This window comes from Bicyclus anynana, chromosome 2 (genome assembly GCF_947172395.1).
Source record: "Bicyclus anynana chromosome 2, ilBicAnyn1.1, whole genome shotgun sequence".
Classification (NCBI taxonomy): Eukaryota; Metazoa; Arthropoda; class Insecta; order Lepidoptera; family Nymphalidae; genus Bicyclus; species Bicyclus anynana.
The window spans coordinates 11,000,521-11,024,735 of record NC_069084.1 but is presented as its reverse complement, the minus strand read 5'-3'; the positions used below and the strand labels follow the sequence as shown (position 1 = coordinate 11,024,735).

At 36.3% G+C, this 24,215-nt stretch overlaps 2 protein-coding genes and 1 non-coding gene across 5 annotated transcripts in view; 1 reads left to right on the top strand and 2 right to left on the bottom strand.

Annotated features, from left to right (window-relative positions):
- The first annotated feature begins 297 nt into the window (after nucleotides 1–297).
- On the top strand, nucleotides 298–16,441 carry LOC112043227 (reticulon-4-interacting protein 1, mitochondrial). Its single transcript, XM_024078543.2, has 12 exons — nucleotides 298–653; nucleotides 1,131–1,211; nucleotides 2,375–2,540; nucleotides 3,845–4,015; nucleotides 4,118–4,258; nucleotides 4,532–4,646; nucleotides 6,665–6,793; nucleotides 8,546–8,667; nucleotides 10,369–10,531; nucleotides 10,728–10,848; nucleotides 11,313–11,432; nucleotides 12,350–16,441. The coding sequence occupies exons 1-12, from the start codon at nucleotides 606–608 to the stop codon at nucleotides 12,434–12,436; spliced, it is 1,464 nt and encodes a 487-aa protein (XP_023934311.1). The 5' UTR covers nucleotides 298–605; the 3' UTR covers nucleotides 12,437–16,441.
- Nucleotides 16,442–17,640: 1,199 nt separating this feature from the next.
- LOC112043225 (protein EFR3 homolog cmp44E) overlaps nucleotides 17,641–24,215 on the bottom strand; it is a 39,778-nt gene continuing 33,203 nt past the window's right edge. For all 3 annotated transcript variants that reach the window (XM_024078539.2, XM_024078541.2, XM_024078540.2), the window contains exons 18-20: nucleotides 23,795–23,956; nucleotides 22,507–22,670; nucleotides 17,641–21,799 (exon numbers count right to left, since the gene is read on the bottom strand). In XM_024078539.2, the coding sequence (XP_023934307.1) occupies nucleotide 21,799; nucleotides 22,507–22,670; nucleotides 23,795–23,956 (327 nt within the window). In that variant the 3' untranslated portion in view covers nucleotides 17,641–21,798. The remainder of the gene's footprint in view (nucleotides 21,800–22,506; nucleotides 22,671–23,794; nucleotides 23,957–24,215) is intronic.
- LOC112043259 (U2 spliceosomal RNA) lies at nucleotides 18,940–19,132 on the bottom strand. The gene has a single exon (XR_002886668.1). It is a non-coding gene; the product is annotated as a U2 spliceosomal RNA (small nuclear RNA).

Genomic DNA, 24,215 nt, shown 5'->3' with positions numbered 1-24,215 from the left:
GTCCAATTATTTTAAATTGGTCTGAATCCGCAATCCACATGCGATTTGTTACTGCGATTTCCATGAAAAAATACGCAAATTATGTTACCTACTATACTAGTTTTAGTCTTATTACTATAATAACATATTTTATTGTAAATAATTATAGTCAATTTAATTAACACATTCACTTCATTAGCTATGTTTTTCATAATTTATCAAAAAATGAGACCAATATCTTAATTGTTTCTGAACGTTTCATTGATGTCAAAGTCAAAATGTAAAAGTCATAATATGTCAAAGTCATAATCAGCCAGCGGTCTGTCACTGTCAAATTAAAAAAGGGGGTTATGTTTGATTATGATAAATTTAAGTTTACCTACGGATTTAAATAAAATTTGCGTACGATTTTGTAATAAATGCCACCCTACTATCAATTACTCCTTATGTTAAAACTAGAGTTATTAAATGTATTTTAATGTGGATGCAGTAGCAATGACGTTCTATTTTAAGACTAAAGTATTTGGGATGGATTGTGGCCAAAGGTTAAACTTTGATTGAGTTTGGATATGAATTAGTAACTGTGCATTTGATTTAGGCCGAACCTGCCCTTCTTGTGCTTTGTAATGGATGAATTAAAGTTAAGAGCAGGAGAGAAAATAGAGGCATTCCATGTGAGTACCTCTTATTGTGTTATGTTATCCTAGTCACTTATTGAGTTTCCCTCCTAACTTTTGTTTGTTTGGATGTTTTATATGTAGTGTTACAATGATTTATATGTATGTTTGGCAAACTGATTGACCTATATATATCTGACCCTGAACTTACATAACAATTATAGGTATTTTTAATTGAAGTTGTTACAAGTTTTATAACATTAAGGCTCATTACAGGTTATCCTTTGTAACAGACTATTATGAAATTAAAGTTAATGTTAGCCTAAATAAAACAAAATTAATGTACAATATTATAACTTTAAAAAAGAAGATCCTGTAAAATTCTTTTTGCACAATAATGAAAAAAAATCACTACAAACAGGATAAAACCTGTATTCTATACAAACTGGCATAAATAACAAACTTAAAATTAGTCAACAACAAATATCTATTTGAAAATGGCCATTAACTGACTAGTTTTGGAATTGTTTTCAGGATGCAGCAGTTGTTGCAGCCAACAGTAGCAAAAGCAGGTTTTATAATGTGCTTCAACAGACTGGGGATGCCATTGCTAGGGTAAGATTCTATAATATCCTGGAACATGCTGTTGGAAACCAAAAACAAACTGATCTAGTTTGGCAAAACATTCAGATAAGAATAGACATAATGTGTGACATTGGTCATTGGCATAGATTTTGTGCGAGTCGACTGGATGTCATTGACATCCAATCAAAATGTTTCACATAGTAGTAGCACTTCAAAACAAGAGTGACCTTCTAGGCAAGAGTGGGACATCTTAGACTGTATCTACACTTACCAACAGGTTAGATAATGGTCAAATAATAGACATAATATATGACCTATTTGCATAAAAAAAAAATATATACTAAAGCCAAACTCAGTGTGGAATGTGGAACAAATAAATTATAAATTATGGTATAAATTGCTATTGTATTTTTCAGCCATTATTAGGTTGAATAATAAAATTAATTTAATTGTTGAGAATGAGAAAGTTCGTCTGAGATGTACTCGGGCAAGAAGGCAATTCACTGATGCCTTTACCCCCACCCAAACTCATTAGGAGGAGATCACCCAAACATCATCATCAAATGGATTTAGCTAATATATTTTGAATAATGTTTTATACAAAAACAATACATAATTTTTTAATAATTCAGATATGAAATGGTGTTTTCTACCTCCTTCTCACCTGCAAGTGCTTTCATATGTAGACCTCCTTGTTGCTTTTCATCATACATAATGTAAATTATAAATTGCATTAATTGATTATGAAACACGGCTAAAACTCACCCCCTCTCCGCGCGCGCAATGCGTGCAGCAGCGCGTCGCGCCGCCGCTTCGCAGTTTGGATCGTGCCGCGATGCAAGAACCAGCTCATGACTAAGGGCCCCGTATGGGTTCGAAACTAGTCGGGCATACTCCGACGTAATATCACGTGAGTTTTAGCCGTGTTTCATAATCAATTAATATGAATAACACTCACGATAGTTTAAATTATAAATTGCAGTGTATAGTTAACCTATTTTAGGATTACATATATATATACAATACATACACACTAATATAACACTGCAGAACTGTCTGTCTGTCAATCGCTTGTTGTATACCTTACCAAAAGTCACACAGTCATAGAAAAATAGACTAGAATAGATAGAAATTATATTTTATTGTAAACTATTGCCTGCTTATTTAATATATGAAATAAATAAACACTTCAGCTCCGGGAGGCGTTCAATGAGATGTGGCACAATGACCTCGTGACAGAAGGCAGGGCTCGCGCCGCCGCTTGGGCCCGGGAGGCGACGCGACGCATACAAGAGGGCGCTCCGCCACTCTCACCCATGATACTATACCAGGAACTAGTTACACTTTTCAAAGATCATGGTAAGAGTTTACTATACTCTGAATACTTATTATATTTCGTCACTTCATTCTCAGATATAATTTTACCAAGTAGTTTCCTTCCCAATAAGCGATCCCCACTATGCCACCTGTTTGCGAGTTGGTCGCGTTTTCCTCATTCTGTTTAGATATAAAAATATGTTCTTGTTAAAATCCATTTAGGGATGGGTGGGTAGGTTGCGTGCTGGTCGCGTTTTCCTTATTCTGTTTAGAGATAAAAATATGTTCTTGCCAAAATCCATTTTGGGATGGGTGGGTAGGGTGTTATATCCTTGACTGAAGCGACTCTCATAATTATGATAGAACTTCACTTACAGGTTCGTTTAATCATTAATTATGCATGTCTACTAGTTTAACAAACAGGATCAAACCTGGAGAACAGAAAGAAGTCCAGACATTTCTGACTTAAGTCAGACCCCTTAATTGTGAAACTGTAGACACAAAAATAGGCTGAAATACTCATAGTTACTTGTACTAGATACTTTGGTAATCATACCAAATTTAGCTAGGCAGGGAGAACGACACGAGTGGAGAAAGGAGAGTTAACTAACTTAAAAGAAATTCCTTAACCCTACATCTATTGATCACAAGTCCCAGGCTCTGCAGAGAGATTTTCTCTCTGCCACATGTTGAACCTGGCACCCATATGTGGAATATAATATGGAGTGCTAAGATTTTATCCGTATCCGTGAAAATGACTAAATGTTTTATGGCAGACATCCTAAGAAGAATTAAAGAATATCATGCACTAGCAAAGACGTCCTGCCAACTGATTTAGCATTCCAGTATGATGTTGTGTAGAAACCGAAAGGTATGGATTTTCATCCTACCCTAACAAGTTGGCCGGCTTCCATCTTAGATTGCATCATCACTTACCATCAGGTGAGATTGTAGAGAATAATAAAAAAACATTTCCAAAGTGTAGTGATGAGGAGACCACTTGTAACTTATAGCTGAGTGTCCCATGTACATTTTCAGGATGTTAGTGAGTCTATCTCATACCACGCGAATTGAATATATTATTCCTGACTAAGGATTGGTCACGCATTAATAGACATTCTTCGACAGACGTCCCATCTAAAAATGCTTTATATTTAACTAGCGGACGCCCGCGACTTCGTCCGCCCTTTGACCTTCTTCATTCGGCCCTATCGCGAAATTAGTTCTTAGCATACACCTACTAATTATAAGTTATCTTTTTACGTGAAACGGTTTCGGGTTTTGGAGATTTCGTGATAAATGACCTTTGGCATTTATATATTAAGATTTTGTTTTTTTTATTCCAGTGTGGCGACGTAGCTTAATAATATTCCTGTGCGGCGCTGCGTTCGGCGGCAGCGCCGGGCTGGTGATCGGCTTCCGAGTGGGCACGCGCGCGCCGAGCGGCCCGCACGCGCGCGCGCTTCACACGCAGATAGATCAGACTGTCATACTCGTGGAGGACGCTGTATCACCGGGTAACGTTTAAATGACTTGAATTCCATAGCAGTGACATCGCTACTGTGACGGTTGGGGAGATAGTAACTTATAGGTTAATAAAAAATACATGTTTTATCCAGGTGCGGGAGTCGGCGAAGTGCTGGTCCGAGTGCAAGCGTTCAGCGTCTCGAGCGCAGACCGCGGCGTGCTCCGCGGCCGAGCTTCTGCGCTGCGCTCCCTGCTCACCAGCTCTCCCGTCACTGTGGGCAGGGGATTCGCTGGTAAGCTTGTGTGCTCCAGGCGAGGTATGGTCCGAGTGCAAGCGTTCAGCGTCTCGAGCGAGTCTACGCTACATTCTCTGCGATATGTCGAAAAATAATCTAACTGATGGGGATTAAATCCAAAACCTTCTGTATTTGGCTTACATGTATATCTACCCTACATTCTTCTAGCTCTTTGAGATTGATTCTCGCAGAGCTTCTGCATTCGCCCAAACTACTTCTGTTAAGAAGCACAACATAAATTGTAATTAAAATTGTCAATTTTGTCCACAGGGGTAGTTTTGGACGTGGGAGCTGGCGTGAGTGACCTGGAGATGGGGGATGAAGTTTGGGGATGTGTGAGCGAATGGAGCGGAGGAGCTGCGAATGAATTACTAGCCATTAGAAGGTAATTAAACGCTTTGTACAAAATTGTATGCAGATTCTTCCAGAAAGGAGAGAAAACACTTGGCAAAGTAAGTTCGTAAAATGTGCGCACATTTTTTTTATAGCCTAGCTCTTTATTATTGGAATAATCTAGGGTAGTTTATTATGTAATATTGCTGCTGTTCTAAGCTGCAAAGTGATACAGGTTTTACATGAAGTTTTGCAAAGTGGACTGTTTGTAGTAGTCATGTTGAGGTCAAGCGAGTATGATATACTATTGCCAATTATCCAAAAAGAAGTAGAACATTATAGAAAGACGACTAGACCACAGATCTTATTCGATAAACGAACTGCTTCCCAAAGAATAATAACTTTGTATATATAAGGTTCTTAAACAAATATATTTATTGAAAAGTGTATTTTTTAATACGACACACACACATACACAACAATTTCATAAGGTGACATTATTATATCATAGCAAAAATAGCAAACTTGATAGTTTTTCTAAGCATGATTCCTGTTACTGGTTTGCTATTTTAGCACATCTGGATCCCAACATCCATTGCCTCTTCAAACTGTGTTCGCAATTCTAGAAAGTTCAACAAATACAGATACAGTTCAATGAGTCTCAGCTTTGAGACTCATTGAACTATATCTGTAGTTTGATTTTGTTTTTCCTTCTCATTTTTTTCATCATTTAATGGTATATTTTTATCTATGCCAGTAATTCACTTGCCATTTTTAAATTTCGTTTGAAACAACATTATTTGTCATTGAATTATAATTTTATTTTTCAAAGTATTTATTTATATATTTTTTTATTGCTATACATATATAAGTATATATTGTATATTTATTTAGTGTAATTTATTTATGTAATACATATGTAAATTTAGTAATAATGTTAAATTATTTATATACAGTGTGTTTTAAAAATACCATCCGATCCAAAATGTGCGTGTAAGCATTATAATATTATAAACAGAAAAAATATTATTCATTAATTAAGCATTTTTATCGTGAGAATAAAGTTTCTAATTTTAAACATAAATTGTCCCAAAACTTGGAAAATTTAAAAAGTGACATCACTGTACTATCAATTATGGTACGTAATCTAGATTATTACCTCCTACCTACACACCTGTGGCACAAAAGTCGGCAAAATAAAAAGCCTTTTGACAATGCCGCGCCGCATATCGTAAAGGGTAGGTAGTAGGTACCATCGTTTTCGGCGCCCACTGTCTTTAAAACACCGCGCCGCCGCCGACACGTGCAATGTCTGTAATGCTGTGTTTAGTTTGCTTGCGCCACTCGCCCAAGTAGATCTATTTGCGACAGAGCTATTACTGTTTTCCAGAGTAAAAGGGATAGTTTCTGGTGTAATGTATGTTCAAGGAGTGGAAAATGTGGAAAATGATCCACTAACCATTAATTCATCTGCCATCGTCCATCTGCGTAAATTAACTTTTCGTGTTTACACACATCACAACACGCCAGTTATGCAAGCACGCATGTATGCTTGTACATAGCACAAAATGATAAAGCACCTTGTTGTGTGTACTTGTGTGTTTACTTGCCCATTTAATACCGCTTTGAATAGAAACGTGTAAACGCAGCACAAAACATAGATGGCGGCGTTTTTATTTTGTAGTAATGCCTACTAATAATTAACCTATCTCAACTTTTGTGTTGCCATGTAAGATTTTATAATTTTGTATATTTTTATGTTAATTTCGTGCAGGGAAAAAAATGTATTTCTTTAAAAATAAGGACTGCATAAAAATAATGTATACACGATACCTAAGTACACCCTTAAGGGCCGGACGGTATTTCCTATAACACACTGTATATATAATTATAATGTATTGCACCTTCTCGCTCTTTCTTTGCAATTTCTCTCGTCAGGGGTTGCCTGGTAGAGATTACTTATAGTAATAAGGCCACCTTTGCATGCTAAGTTTAAATTATCATATATAATGGTTTTATTTATAATTGTATTTTTGTGTGCAATAAATCTTCTTCTATATTTTTTTCCAGTACACGAGTGAGCAAACGACCACGCCACCTAGCGGCCGACACCGCCGCGTCGCTCCCGTGGGCGGGGACCCTAGCGCTGTCGGTCATACACAAAATACAATATAATTTAAATAATTGTAAAGGAAAACGGTAAGTATAGTGTGACATAAAAGAGTAGAAGTTAAAAAAAAAAAACTAACTAGCCGACGCCCGCGAACTTTATGTAAACTTTCAACTACCCCTATCCTACCCCTACCTCCTACCCCTAGCCTACCCCTAAGTGTGAAAGAATTTTTAAAATCGGTCCAGTAGTTTTTAAACCTATTCATTACAATCAAACAAACAAACAAACAAACAAACAAACAAACAAACATACATACAAACAAAGTTTTCCTCTTTATAATATTAGTATAGATAAAAAAACATACGCGTCGGTTATAAATCTCTGTGTGGCAACACCACATTTACTGTCATTATAACAAAGATCTGTCATTATAGAGCAACCTATTATTATTGATAGTTTTATCAGATTATTAAAATCATAGTGGAAATTCAGATAATTACCAGACCAATTACAATAAAATATATCATTTATTTAGATAATATTTACTTTCTTTTTATTTAAAAAAATGTAAATCATATTGTATCTTAGTAGCCATTATTTTACAACTATATTTGTTAATTTATTTAGATATAATATTTTTTTTTACAGATCATCAAGGCATGTCTAGTTTTTTGCTTCTCTCAATCTTGTTATTTCATTTATATTACTGGTTTACGTGACGTCATGACACAGTTAAACTATATAGACCATCATGGCGGACAAGCGTTTCCGGACGTTTAATCCAAAACTCATTTTAAAATTTTTGGGAGTATTTAAGTTTCAAAAATATTCAATATTATATCACGATATAACAACAGAACGATAATGAACAATTTAAGACACTTAAAAAACGAGTCAACTAGCCCAGCGGTTCCCAAAACGAGTTCCGCGGAACCCTGAGGTTCCATGAAAGGCCCTCAGGGGTTTTGTACTATTTTAATACTTATTATCTTTGGGTTTGAGTAAGGTATGTCGTGTCGTAAGATAAATAATAGTAGGCTCCACAGATAAAACACTTATATTGACTATCAGTTACAACGGTTAGGTAACGACTGGCGACAAACCGCCCGTATCGACTTCGTCATAATTACGAAAATGCTTAAGTAGCATTTTCATTTACAATCTATGTGTGTGTGACCACCACAAAGAATTTTCCGCGAAAATTCAAGATTTCCATATTCATTTCACTTGTGATAATATTAATTGACGTAATTTATTATTCGTTTTCAATTAACTTGTTTTAAAATATTGCATTCCAAAATTCCATTTTAGGCACCATGTAGGTAACCGATATTCTTCTGGCGCGCTACCACATGATACGAGACTTGTGTATTTCCGTCTTTAGTTTACTTCTTTCTCAAGCTAGGGTTCTAGAAACAAAAAGGGTTCCAAAGTCAAAAGAATTCGGGAACCGCTTTACTAGCCTATTAGCTGTCGTCGTCGTCATCAACCCATATTCGGCTCACTGCTGAGCTCGAGTCTCCTCTCATAATGAGAGGGATTAGGCCAATAGTCCACCACGCTGGCCCAATGCGGATTGGCAGACTTCACACACTCAGAGAATTGAGATAATTCTCTGGTATGCAGGTTTCCTCACGATGTTTACCTTCACCGTTTGAGACACGTGATATTTAATTTCTTAAAATGCACACAACTGAAAAGTTGGAGGTGCATGCCCCGGACCGGATTCGAACCCACACCCTCCGGAATCGGAGGCAGAGGTCATATCCACTGGGCTATCACGGCTCTTACGACACGCTATTAGCAGTACTACTATATAATGTCGTGTGTACGTCCAGCGTGTGCGTGGTGGGCGCGGGCAGCGGCGAGGGCTGCGCGCTAGTGCAGCTGCTGAGCTACTGGGGCGCGCGCCTCACCGTCGCCGCGCCCAAGAAAGTGCATCTCTCACTCAAAAACCTCGGTATGCCTATATCTTATTAGTAGAAATTTAATAGGGGACTACAATTTTGAAAAAATACAACCCAAACGCCAAACTATCATAGAAATAAAGCGTCCAAGTGCGAGTTCGACGGCCTCCGTGGCGCAGTAGTATGCGCGGTGGATTTACAAAACTGAGGTCCTGGGTTCGATCCCCGGCTGGGCAGATTGAGATTTTCTTAATTGGTCCAGGTCTGGCTGGTGGGAGGCTTCGGCCGTGGCTAGTTACCACCCTACCGGCAAAGACGTACCGCCAAGCGATTTAGCGTTCCGGTACGATGCCGTGTAGAAACCGAAAGGGGTGTGGATTTTCATCCTCCTCCTCCTCCATAAAAAAAAGAGTCGGACTCGTCCATGAAGGGTTCCGTAGCAGCAAGATACATAAACTTCTTGCTCACAAATGAATTACATCTACTCACCAAATTTCAACAGTATAGCTCTTATAGTTTCAAAATAAAGTGGCTGTGACAGACGGACGGACAGACAGACAAACAGACGTGACGAATCTATTAGGGATTCCGTTTTTTGCCATTGGACTACGGGACCCTAAAAACGAGGCCAACTTGCGTACGCAATGGCGTGCACGGTAGCGATAATAGCGCTAATCTGACTATGTTTTTATAACTCAAAAGTGCGAGTTTCAAATCAATCCCATATCTGTCTATCTAACACGATACTATAAAAAGCTAAAGATAAAGGGTGAATTTAAAACTTAATTACCTTACTTACTAACTTAATCGACTCGAGTTATAAAAACGTAGTCACAGAATAGCAGTACAGGGCCACCATCAAGGCTCCAAAACGCGCCCTTTCGGCCGAGGGATAAAGTTCATACACCAGGATACCAAATACCGAATACAGATTACTACTCACTAACGTTGAGAAAAAGGGGAACATCCAGTGGCTCTCGTACTCTTTGCCTCCAGAACTCAGGATAAAGATTGCCATCCGACCAGTCCCGGTGAAGACATCACCGTAGACCTGCAGCAAGTAAACTTCAACCCAGAGACCATTAGAGCCACAAGCAGCAAACCAGGCTGCATCTTTTTGGCAATACTTGGCCGTACGCCGAACTCCTTTTATTTATTTACGAGGATTTACGAGGTCGAATAAATCCTGAACATGCCTGGCATTTGCATCGAATCCTGGAGAGAGAGGAAAGGTACAGCTCAGTGTCACAGTTGCCAAGGCTTCCGCCACAGTTCCTATTGTTGTAAACGCAAGCAAGCTTGTGTTCGCTGCGGAGGAAAGAAGAAATTTGAAAGAACTTCTTATAACTAGCAAAGTGGACTGGAAAGAAACCTTAAGGACTACCTCCTTGAGGTTTCTTTCCAGTCCCAAAGCATTGATCAGAACAAATCCGCTCTATTCTCGAAACAAAGTAAACGAATTTCTGCAAGTCGTAAGAAGCCAAGCCACGCTGACGATGTCGCGACATAGTCAATATTCAAGTTAATGTAATGTAGTGGTAGTTATGTTAGGGGTCACAAGCGCGATTCTCAGTAATGAGAAATATGACACAAGAAGAGTTTAGGTAAAGTTAGATTAGGTTAAATAATTTTATGGGCAATCTGGTCTAGAGCGATAGCGCTTTGCAGACTGGCGATTGATCCTCAGCTGATGTGCACCTGACCAAATGAAGAAGGAGCGGTCTTGCCCAATACATGTACTGCTATGTCTACAGGTGCCCACGAGTTCATCGACACGGACGGCAACGAGCTGGTGGCGCCGTCCTGGCTGCTGCTGGAACAGCACGCGAGCCGCACGGGCCCGTGGGACTGCGCCGTGTGCTGCGCCGGTGCGGGCGCGCCGCCCTTCCCGTTGCCAGGACCCAGCACGCTACTCAAGTATTACTTTGTCTCTCTCCCCTCCCTCTGTTTCTCTTGCCATACGTCTCTCTCCCTCTCCCTTCCTCTTCCCCTCCCTCCCTCTATATATCCCTCCCCTCCCCCTCCCTCTCTGTCTCTACATATCTATCCATCATCTATCTATATATATCATAAGACACTTGTCATCGTCCTTACGAGTATTATTATATTCCAGAGCCACTGCGCCTCGCAGAGCTATGGTGGAGCTGCGACCGCAGTCGCTGCTCACAGACCGCCTGCCCATGCCCTTCTGGATCTTGTTCACCGCCTCCTTCTATACCATAAGGATTTGTAGGGTGAGCATGGGAAAGTTAATTTATAGTAATAGAAAATGCTATGGCTCCCTGTGACCCGCTTGATGTCATCTGTCCATCTAGTGGGTGTTGATTAATACTGCGCTTTTCGTCAACTCATTCGTCAGCTCATCATCCACTTCATTTACATACATATCTTCTTTCACACACTCCAAGCATCTCTTTGACCTTTCTCTCCTTTTGTGTCCTTCCACTTTTAATTTCAACCTTCTTCTGGTAATATGAATTTCATCCTTCCGCATTGTATCAATTTAACCTTTTACCAATCAATTTTTCTGTCACTTGACTTTCAGACTTTTTCTTTTATACTCATTCCTTATTTTATCCATTCTTCATCACACATCCATCACCGATGGGCGGGTTTATAAAAATTCTTGTAATATTTTGGTTTGCTGCTGTTTATAAAGACTTAGTACGGTTAATAGAGTCTCTACTGTATTTTCCAGTGGCTGGTGGGATGCGGTACTCACACAGACTGGCTGGAAGACAGGCATCACCTGCACCCGGGCCTGGAAACATTGCGACAGTTGGTGGAATCCGGACAGTTGTCACCAGTTTTGGACAAAGTGAGTTTATTAAATGGTAGTTTCTGCTGTCATCATCATAATCTTCTTCATTATCACCAATGGATTTCCAAACACCATGGTCACGAGCTGCTGACCAGTGCTATCATCCAACTAGTCCCTGTGACCTCAGTTAGTCGCTGGCATGGTCGCTGGTTCATATCTGGCTCGAAGGACCATATAGTGGGGTCAGCTCCTTGTGTCGTATAGAGAAGGAGTTTTGACCTTAATATTTTAATAATTGAAGCAAGCGTAAACCTGTACGGCAAGTTTATTTAATACTAGCGGTCGCCCGCGTCTTCGTCCGCGTGGATATCAATGTAAACTTTCAAGCCCTATTTCACCACTTTAGGGGTAGAATTTTAAAAATTCTTGTATCACATTATATTTTGTATATTTTTATAATTTATGAACAAATTTTTAAAACTGTAACTCTAAAAATAATAGACTTTCTATACAAACCCCTTGAACTAGAACCCCTATTTCACCCCCTTCTTATTTTATTTTTCCAATAAAAATTATCTTATAAACCTCTCCGTATTATGGTCTTAAACCAAGCCAAGTTTCATTGGAATTCATTCAGTAGTTTCAGCGTGATGCCCGGTGAACAAAATCACGGTCAGACAGACAGACTCCAACTTTTCCATTGTGTGGATTTTAATAAATTAAATATCATGTGTCAAGAAAAGAAAAAATATCGGAAGGAAACCTGCATACCAGAGAATTTTCCTAATTCTCCGCGTGTGTGAAGTCTACCAATCCGCATTGGGCCAGCGTGGTGGACTATTGACCTAGGAGAGAGGTTATCTCTCACTCTGAGAAGAGACTTGAGCTGAGCAGTGAGCCAAGTATGGGTTGATAATGATGATGAAGTACCATTATTATTGGCCTAACTAATAAAAAAAATATTTTATTTCAAGGTCTTCCTTCCGCAAGAATTCGAGTCGGCGCTCGCACACGCCTGCAGAGAAGACGCAATCGGCACCACAGTCATCAGGTTCCCGTGAATACATACACAATATATTATACAGTGTATTGTAGTGTACAAATCGAAATTGCTCAAAAATTTTTCATTCTGGAGAAACACAAATCACACAAATTGTAATACATATTACTAATATTATAAAAATAATCTGTATTCTGTCAGTTTAGTTTTTTTTTTATTCAAAACTTTGACTGAATGAAATTTAAACGCAAATAACTTGTTTAAACACTTCATTGTTTACGTTTTTGATATATGCAAACTGACAGAATATTGCGTGTTTCTGTGCTTTTGAAACTGTAGTACGAGTGTGAAGACAGTTTTCGTACATAAAATACAAATTGTATTTTTATAATTATTTTCGTTGAGTATTTTATAATTTCTACAAGATTTCAATGAATATTGCTATTAATGAAAAACTCAAAAAAAGTGTAGGAAAAGCTTCTATTTTTTCACTGCCAAATACATAAACTATTTATATAGAAGTTACATCCTACAGATCCATCCAAATAAGCCAGGCCAGCAAATAAGTATATAATTTGCATAATTTTGTATAGTATCTATACAATTGTACATGTAAAAGAAAGTCCTCCGCCGCGTTTGTCTGTCTGTCTGTTTCAAAGACTATTAACAGATTTAACAATCGATAGAGTGATGTATGAGAAAAGTTTCGGTACTTAAATAATTCAAATGTCAAGGTTTTGTGACATTGATACATAGAAATTTGACAATAATTATTGGAAGTGACGAAAATAGCAATCCTTTTTCGACGCCTTTTCCTAAAGTTTGCGAACTTTGATCAAAAACGCTGCGTAATCCCATGGAAATCTCTTTTATGAGTAGGTAAAAAGCCCGCGATGGCTTATCTATCTTTTATGGCTTCACTAATATTATTTTATACTAGCTGAATACAAGCTGTTTTACCCGCGTGGTTCCCGTTCCCGTAGGAATACATGGATGATATATCGCCTATAGCCTTTCTCGATAAATGGGCTATCTAACACTAAAATAATTTTTCAAATCGCACCAGTAGTTCCTGAAATTAGCGCGTTCAAACAAACAAACGCTTCAGCTTTATAATATTAGAATAGATTCTAAAAATAGGTCACGTTTATCGATTTCCCCGCGAACAAAGTCGCGGTTGTCTAATAATAAACAATAAATGCCTACCTGATAATACTAATATTAACCCTAATTAGTATATTTAAATATTAATATTAACAAGGTAAAAAATTACAGACGGATTTTCAAATTTTGCGTTTTAAAACATGCGCAATACATTATAAAAATAAATCTCACTAAATTCTAAATATATTTACGATACACAATAATACATATACTTGTAATATGCCCTGAATCCTATGTGCGTTGAACTATGCAATAAATAGTATTAAAACCTGAAATCGGACCTCAAACTAGTTTACCTGTAGACTCAATTATTTGTTATACTAAGTTCTCATTAAAATAATCCAGTAAAATAATGAAGACTTAGAACTTGTATGTCCAAGATTGGCCCTAAAAAAGCTTTGACTAATCTAATTTAAAGTAATCCAAGTTAAAGATTATTTTGACTGTCTAAATATAAGCAAGATTTCCCTTTAAAAGTTTTAGTCTGATTGCATATAACTTCGGTGAAGTCAGGAGAACAATGGGGATATTGATTTTTATGATACATTCGGGTAAATAAGGTCAATGTTAACTAATTTAAACATAAAAGCAAAGATTGTCTGGATATTTGCAAAATAAATAAGATTATGAAATTTCAAAATCTATTTAAAATCTTTCATCGTAATTAGATGTAAATTCATACAGTTTTAGATTCCTTACATTATTTTTTTTAATATAATATGAACTATAAACATAAACACACAAATAACAAAAATATTATTAACTTTGTTTGAACGCCCATACAAATCTAACGATCGTTATGATCTACGACGTCATTAATTCGTGCCATTTTGTGTGGGGCGTTTTTCAGGCAGTGCCGCAAATATGACCCTTTAAATCCCTGTAGCTCCGAAAGCAATGATCGCAGATATCCTGTTACTTTTACAAATTGCTTTACTATTAGCATACTTCTAATTTATATACAAATTTAAATTTAAAAAACTGCTATCGTCCCTATTGGTAGCCTTCACATTGGATGTGGACGCTCCCTTAATATTTGGGAGATTGAATTCAAGGTACTTAATACGTTCGCTGCGACACTGATTTACTGTACTTTCCTCTGATGCGTTACGAGGTTTTTAGACCTCATACTAAAACGTTATGTGTGATACGAGGTCCGACCTCGTAACTCTTGAAGACGCGGTACGATTAATTTGTAATGTCATCTGCCTCTGCGATATATGACACCTTTCGTCAACACCATTATCATCATCATCATCATCATGGATCGCTTCCTTAAAATATTGGGTAAATCGTGCACTTGGTATATTCCTAGAATTTTGGGCTCAACCACTATGAGTACATGAGCATTACTTTATTTTTGTCTTGCTGATGTAAATTAGGCTCACTTGTTGAGATACTCTGTTGATTTAGCTATGTATTTATTTTTATTTTTAACCTTTTGTTACCATACAACTATATTTTATTTCGTTAACATTTTTTTTTTTATTTTTAAAATACATGTTGTTATTCCAATACCTGAATCTTTGGTATTGTATTTTGGAGACTACAGCCTTTCTTGATGAGTACTGTTTAAAAAAAAACAAAATAAATTTTATTTATAAGCTAAGAACAATTAGATATGGTTAATATATTTTATATAACACTTTATAAACAAACCATACATATTTTAAAATAAATAAGTTATGAAATGACATGCATTTTCTACCTTCATTTCTAATTTATTTGTTGGTAAACAGTACTCATCAAGAAAAGCTGTAGTATAAGTTATAGACACCCAAAAATAATCTCTACCTAAATGTGTAAGTAAATATAATATAACAATATTAAACTTCGTAGGGTAATGATTAATAAAATGTCTAACAATGTTCCTTTACTAAATGTTGATACACATAATTTATTTGTAAATAGGTAATATTATATTTGAATCAACAAATAAAAAATAGACTTAATAAAATCTATAAATGAATAAAGTAAAAGACTGTACAAATATGTTAATACATTTTTAAAAATTGGTAATGTATATACCCAGGGCCGGACCGTCCATACGGCGAAAGGAGCGGTCGCTCCAGGCGCCAAATCCTAGGGGGCGCCGAAATGGTAAAGACAAGATCGAAAAGAAATTTGTGTGATGAATTTACGTGCGCGAAAGGCGCCATAATTGGATCTCGCTCCATTCTAAAATTTACCTCGGTCCGGCGCTGTATATACCTTTATTGGTGCTATTTTGTTAAATTAGTCGGTTTTCATTTAGCTCAGTTACCGGCAATATTTTCTCACAAATTATATTTATCTATTCTATTTAATATAATAGGGCAGTTGACTCGTATTAAATTCAATATACCTAAACTGTATGAGTTTCGTGTAGTACATCCGAAATATCAGTTAATAAAAGTTTCAAAAAGAATGTCATACAAACTAAATTATGTATTTATTCAATTTTTCCAGACGTGAAAACCCTATCGTCCATTTTGTGACGTCACGATGTTACTTGATTTCACTAAAAGGAATAATCGTCAAACTAATTAATAACTAATGATTTGGTCAAACACTCCGTTTGATTAAGGTTTACTGTTAACGTGACGTCATGAAACAGTTAAAATATATACTACTATGGCGAATAGCGTTTTGGCTTGTATTGCCAAAAAAAAAATTAAAAATTGTAATTTTTATATTCATGTCTAAAATTTTTTTTTTCAGTCTTGTAAAACTCTTTTTTTTTCAATCTAGCAGAACACTAATAAATAATTTAAAACTTTTAAAAAAAGTGTCAACTAGCCTACTATATTTAAACTATACTTTTTTCGGTTTTGGTACTATTTTTAGAAATTGTATAAATCGTAAGTAAATATAAAAGTTTTTAAATATCTACAAAATATTACCTGTCTAACGTACGTAAATGTACTGATTTTTTATATCATATAAAAGTAAATTTTTATAAAATTATAATATAAAATGAATTTCATACCTATACATTTTTGATAATACTATCTTCCTGAGCCACCTATGTAATGTATAAATTAAAACCTAATGCCATCCATAATGTACACCCTCAAATAGATGTAAATGTAAATATAAAACCACATGTAGATAGAGATGTTATTTTCAAATTAAACTCATTATATAAAACCTTTTGTTTCTTATTACCCTCATAAAAAAATATTCCTCTAGAAAGTAGAATTAATATTACGACATTCAAAGTTAATACGAAATACCATTAAAAATTTATTTAAAAAAAACAACTACCCCGCTGCTACATTTGAGTGCCCAAGCAACCGGTGGTCAGGGCTCCAGAGTGAGGAACCTCCTCACAATACACGCCGTCTCAAGAATCACTGTCTTCTCACCTATATGTGTATCCGACCCTTAATCCAGCAGTTAAGCTAAAGCTTCATATGGTGTTGGTCGAAGCTTTTCACTATAAGACCATTGACTGAAACGACTATCGGAACAATAATAGTTGACTCAACATTCCACATTGCGGTAATCTCGTGAGCAAGGTCCAACCCAAGTATACTTTTTCTTTTCGGCTTAACCAAATTATCGTCATGTGGATACGGCGCTCTGACCGATCGACTAGCACTATATCAAACTGTATGCATCAAAATCCCTAGTGTCATTGCTGAAAATAACTCAAACCTTTGCAAGCAAGGATGGAATTTGGTGAAGATGTCAAAGGGATATGATAAAAACAGGGATTTTGTCAATTCCCTAAGGGAAATAACGGAGGATGTTAAAATAACAACACGATTTTATCTTTTCCCTAAACAAATCTAGCGAGTTGCACAAATTCCTGAATCGGGGTACCGCCGTTTGCCCGAATGTTATTTGCCCTACCCCGACTCGGATAGGTTAGGTAAGGTTATAAACCTGTCACTTCACTGAACCAGTTCAGTAAGTGCAACATAGACAAATGTGCGGTTATTAATGTAGAGGCAGGATAGTGAGCTCCGAGAATATAGTTTCAGAAACTTTGGTATTGAAAGTGGAAAACCTTGCTTTTTAGGAAATGCAACATTAGCGTCCTACAAAGTTTCACCCTGTTTTTATCAAATATCTAATAATATAAAGCTAGGATTAAAGAGAAAATAAAACAATGCATAGTCCGAATCATGTTTATTGTTTGAACACAACCTAATTACATGTATGTAACATTAAGTACGTAGATAACAACAGTAGAAGGTCAATTAGAAATGCATTTTGTAACATCAAGCTTAAGATGATTATTGTAATAGCGCACAAGTGTGACCGCACTGATGCGTCCGTTTATAAATCCATTTAGCGATTTTGTTTATAAATTAAAAATAATCAATATTCTTATTATTAACCCACCGTAGAGACTGCGAAGCCTCGACATGACAATAGCCTAACGGACGATAATCGAACCTGCCCCGGTAGCCATGTGACAGGTCAATTCTCTTTCTGCAATCCCAAACGCCTAAACGCAAGTCCTGGGGTCTCTGGTTTAAATCTGGCCTGATAACCTCGGAGCTATTAAGGCTTTACGAGTGTATAGTAAAACGTAGGTCGTTTTGAACGCATCAATGCGCCCTTACTATTCAGTTTACTTTTTGATTGAGCTTATTATCATGTTTATTACTAGGTAATTGGGGACTAATTACGAATATTCAACACTTTTCACCTTTTGTCCAGAGGTGAAATCATTTCGTTACTTTTCTTATTTGTGTTTCAATTGGCATTCTTATGCATGTTAGATGTTGTCGAACGCTGAATAAGTGTAGTTATTCCCTAAATCTAAAATACTATTCGCTGAAAACTATTCAGTTTTTTTTATATATATAGTAATAAACAAGCTATTTCATGTAACTATTGATACATCGGCTATATTAAACATCTACAGAAATTGGTCGTTATGTAGTCCTTAAGTAAGAAAATAAAAATTCGGGTATTTGCGCTAATCGGATAACATTATTTTTTAATACGTTTGCTCGTAAAATTAAATCATCAGTCTAGTAGGCACAAACTTTTTATAAAAAAATTACCAAGGTTTGCACAGATATTATGTTTAATTGTTCATGATTACATTAAACTTCGTAAAGTGTAATAATTGAAAAATATACCTTATAATTACCATACAAGCGTGCATTGATTAATAAACCAGTAAAATAAGGAAAATCTTATAAAATCTCGTGTATGCGTCAAAAAGTTATTCAAGGTCAAAAGTCACAAGTAGTCACTAATCACCAACTTTAACTTCGCAATTAATCAATTATCTCGGGTTTTCTTTAATTAACTTTTAGATAATTAATAATTACATTAAATTTTATTGTAAACATAAAAATAACATGAAGTATGATATTCATGTTTCATACATACGTTGCTGGTAAGTGGTAACAGCTATTGCAATTTGCATATCAATTTAATGCGTTTGTTAAGGTTTATATATGGGCCGATCCCGGCGGCACTGCAATGCCGGGCCGACCCGTGACGGGAGTGGAGCGAGCCCCGAACATCCCGTCGGTTTACAAAAATCAGTTTAATATACTGGTCCCGCAGTGCGGGAACTTTCAGATATTAAGCTGAAAAGAACAGATACTACACTTTGATCTTAGCCAAAAGGCCGAGAAGCGATACCGAAAACGCGGAAAGGGGCGGACGTCATTCCGCTGGCGAACATCTCTCTAACGCGACACACAACAGTGGACATAATGTGCAGCGACATCTGTTGATTAGTGCGCACAACTCTTTGACGTGTACGGTTCTCCACTAGCTAGTTCCTAAACTGTCCACATTTGTGAGCAGCGCTAGTATTGATTTACATATTATTACATAATTATTCTAGCTTATATGTAATTTCGCAAATTTTGGTGATGCGATAACGCTTTTATGTGAATGTCTAGATTACTAAGAACACATCACACTTACACAGTATGCTTTGTGTGTGTTTTATGCTTCATAGACACTACTGAGTGTTATAATGTGTTGTTCCAAATTTAAGTAATCCAGATATAGTAGCCCCATTGTACTCAAAGCTTTGGCTTAGCTGTTCTAAATCTCACCTCGGAGTTTCAATTACTACACTTGTATGGTAAATAATTAAGAAATGATATTTAATAATACAACACAAACAATCGAAAACTGTATTAGAGTGCGCGCAAGATAACTCTGCGTGCGACGGTGGCGTAAATAAGTTGTCAGCGTCAGTGATCTCTTTTACCCGCCAAGAGATAGATAGAGATAGACGATAAGATGGCGACACTGTTGATTAGTTCCGATTTTGGCCACGCGCAAACTTATCTTGCGCGCACTATAATTGTGTAATTATTGCTATGTCACTATGTTTTAATGCACATATGCTATTGAATGCGATGCTAATAAACTACCACTGCAAGAGACAGATTAACAATAATAATTATTAGTTACTTAGTTGTAAATATTTAAAAAATAGCTAGAGACTGATTTCTCAGTATACAAGTACTAAAATCATTAACATAACAATATAACAATTATAAAAAACACGAGGCTATAATTTGTGTTGATTTTGTTACAGTCGGTAATAAAATTAATGAATATTTTGTAATATATTTCGATATTGACTAAACAATAATAATACTATCATATTATATATTTTTTAAATAGCACATAAATTTTATCACCGATTGTGTAAATGAAAATTTGGCTATAATAATATAAGAGATTCCATTAATTAATATCTCGAACACATATGTTTTGGAATGTAAGATTAATTAATAGAGATACAATATGGTCACTATTCCATACACACAAAAGCTATTAATGTATTACAGATGAGACTAATTAAATTATTAACCACTTTGCGAATATAAAGTGCTATTACGAAACATTTAGCAAGATTACTTTCAAGTTTAAACCAACTTTAAACATATATTAATCTGCATTCGCACGTCGCCAAAAAGAAACTCTTTAGTAATTCCTTCTTGTAATTCTTTTTTTTATTCTTTACAAGTTAGCCCTTGACTACAATCTCACCTCTACCACTCAAATTGTAAGTGATGATGCAATATAAGATGGAAGCGGGCTAACTTGTTAGGAGGAGGATGAAAATCCACACCCCTTTTGGTTTCTACACGACATCGTACCGGAACGCTAAATCGCTTAGTGGTACGTCTTTGCCGGTAGGGTGGTAACTAGCCACGGCCGAAGCCTCCCACTAGCCAGACCTGGACCAAATATGATAACCTCAATCGGCCCAGCCGGGGATCGAACCCAGGTCCTCCATCTTGTAAATCCACCGCGCATACCACTGCGCCACATATTTTTGGGATGACACATATTTTCGCAAAGAAGCAATGTTAGATTCCATCTTATTTCTTTCCCATAGTAAGGCATGTCTGATGTTATAATAACATGGTAGATTTACAATACTGAAATAGATAAATCTGCTTGTAGGAATACGCCCGACTTTCTTTAACACATACGGGTTCTTAGTCATGATCTTGTGCATGCAAAGCGAGGTAAACAAAACTGCGCGAACATTTTTCTATTTCAGTATTTTGCAATTAGTTCAAATTCAAAAATGGTAGGCTACATTGTATTACATCATAAAATTGCGGAATGTAATCTATGAAGAAAAATACAGAAATACAATTTCATATCATTAACTCGAGTAATAATCCTCCATAATAGTATACATCCATAATTGTTTTTTTTTAATTAATATTATGGTGAAAACATCCATATCAAGACTATAATATTATTAATAACTAAAATTACGGATTTAACCGTATAACCCTCACTAATATCATCACTCGTCACCATTTCTATCACTTTCACCACAATAATATAATCAACCAAAACCACATTATTATATTAAACCACATAATTATTACACAGACAAATTATTGTGGTACCATGTTCACTTTTATTCATGTCATTTACCATATTTTTCTTTCTCCTCAACATTGTTATTTATATCTACTGATTTCCATTTTTCCACATTTTAATTCAACAAACCATCAACATGAAGATTGGATGTTTAACTTCACAATTCTACAAATAAAAAATTAAATTTAATTTGACAATTAAATAATTAATGAAATATTTCTCGATAGGAAATTAATCATACATAATTATTCAAATTCATCAACTTTAATTATTGATCATTACTTATGAAATCAAAATTCAGTTAATTGTTAAATAATAATTAAAAATTATATTATCGATTACAATAATAATTCTTGGAAGCATTACGAATATTGTGTTGTTATGCGAAGCAAGTAGCAGCATAATGTTTAATACTTTTCATCAATTCGTCAGCCATCTGTAGAGTTATAAAAAAAATTGGATGATTATTATAACAAATCATTACAAAACCGCGGTAAATTAATGATGAAGCAGTAATATTGATGTGTCATGCGACCAAGTGAAGAGTTGATATCCTCGGTCCACCTAGATGGGGGTCGACCAACACTGCGCTTTCCGGTGCGGGGTCGCCATGCCAGCAGCTTGGGACCCCCAAAGTCCATCGGCTCTTCGAATTTGTGCCCCGCCCATTGCCACATTAACTTCGCGACTCGCTGAGCTATGTCAGATTTTGAAAACCAACTTAGGTCGCATTAATGCTTTCCATCAGGGTTGATTGTAGTCAAGCACGAGCCTATCTTCTAGACTTATAATAAATCTGCAGAGGTCAATTATGTAAATGAAATATATTGCCAAAATAACTATCAGGGGGTGATTAGTGATCGATACTGATGCCAAAAATGCAATCAGTAAAATGTTTGTCTGTCTGTCTGTCGGTCTGTTGTTCGTTATAGAAACAAGAACTAATTAACAGATTTTAACGAAACTTGGTACAATAATTATTCTTCATACTCCTGGGCAGGCTACAATTAATAGGAGCAGAGCTGTGAAGGGAAATGTTGGGAAAATGGGAGAAGCTACTCCATTTTTACAGCGATACTAGTCGCGGTCCTCCGCTAGTATTACATGAAAAAAATATATACGATTGGGTATGAAAGTACTCACTAGTACAAGAACAGCTCGGGGAAGTACTTGGTGTATGCGGGCAGCTGCTGAGAGTGGCACTTGGCGCCCGGCGAGCCGCCGCCCGCCAACACTCCCGCGCCTGCCAGCAATGGCTCCTCGGATAGCGAGTTGAATATCTCCTCCAACTTATCCTTTATCTCATACTGTAACACAATAGATGCCATTTATATAGTTTTTTTTTTGTTTTATTTGGACACCAACAGATTACAATTAAATACAAATACATATATTAACAAGAACTAAATTAATAGAGGTAAATCTACTTATAGGTAGTCACAACATGCTTATTTTAACTGTTAATAATTTAACAAATTAAAGAAAAAACAAAACCAAGGAAAAACACAAATAACAGAAAAGGAAAAGAGACTTAGATTTTTTTTAGAACACACAGAAATAAAAATAAAAATGGAGAAACTAACATTAATGTGATGTTATAAAACCGAGTAAAGTGATAAAAAGTAGTTTTTAATTTTCTTTTTAAATTTCGTATTACTGTCACTTGAGAGATCTATATGAATAACTTTAAATATATTATTGTAGGTGTTGATAATTCTGTTCATCGGCGCCGAAACGCCGAGATTAGTTGCACGCGTGGTACAATCGCTAATTATGTGCAGTGGCATACAGTAATTTTTCTACGACCATGACAAAGAAATAAAAGAATTAACAAAAGTTGGTAAAAGTCACGAATATCAGCGAAATGTTGCCATTTTATCGGAGCTCTATAGGTTATATTTCGGAGAGTGTGGTCAAGAGATACTCGAAGTCACGGAGGTATGACTTCGAGTATCTCTTATCTATCACACTCCCTTTTAATCGTCGAACCGAAATACCCGGTGTATTTCGGTTCGACGGTGGGTTTTCCTATGTTATCAATATCCTCAAGACTTTGGAAGAAGACAAGAAAAACGCTTTGCGCCTTATCTTATCTCGTACGCAGGCTAGAATTTGAAATACGCTTTCCAAGTCTGTGTTTCCTGATTCTTAAAACTTGGGTATCTTTAACAAAAATAGTCAATAGGCATCTTCAAGGCAAGCATGTCCTATTACTTTTTACACTCACACTCTTAGAATCATTTTTTTAGACCCTCACTTAAAAATCTTCTACACTTACCATCACAGTCAAATCGAAATGTTCAAAAAAAGCATCACGAAGGATACAATGTAGAGAAGTAAATTAAATTTAAATCTCAGTATAGCAAAAATACAAATAATCTTCTAATTTGAGACTTCATTGATTGACGATTGCTTGAACAAGATACTTCACCTTAGGTTGTGTCAAGTGAAGCAAGTGGTCGAAGGGCGCGGTGCGGAAGGCGTTGTTGAGGGTGACCTTGCGTCGCTCCGCTTCACGCTTCTCCGCCTCACTGGGCCCGCTGGCGGCGCGACGCAGGGCTTCCAGGCTCACGTTCTCTAATTGCAATGGATGCTGAAAATGACGTCAATTTTGAGAATCTTGTAAACCATCATAATTATCAACCCATTTTAACGGCAAATTACAGACCAGACCACCCTCTAGAGAGGATAGATGGAGGAGGATGCTGAGTTTTTCCTCCTTATTAAAGATAAATCATAGGATAGGATGAAACGGCGGTTCACCATAATTTCGCTATTTCTTAACCGTCGATAATGCGTTATATACAATAGGAAATTTCTTAACAACAAGTCAGTCGACACTAGTAGTATAA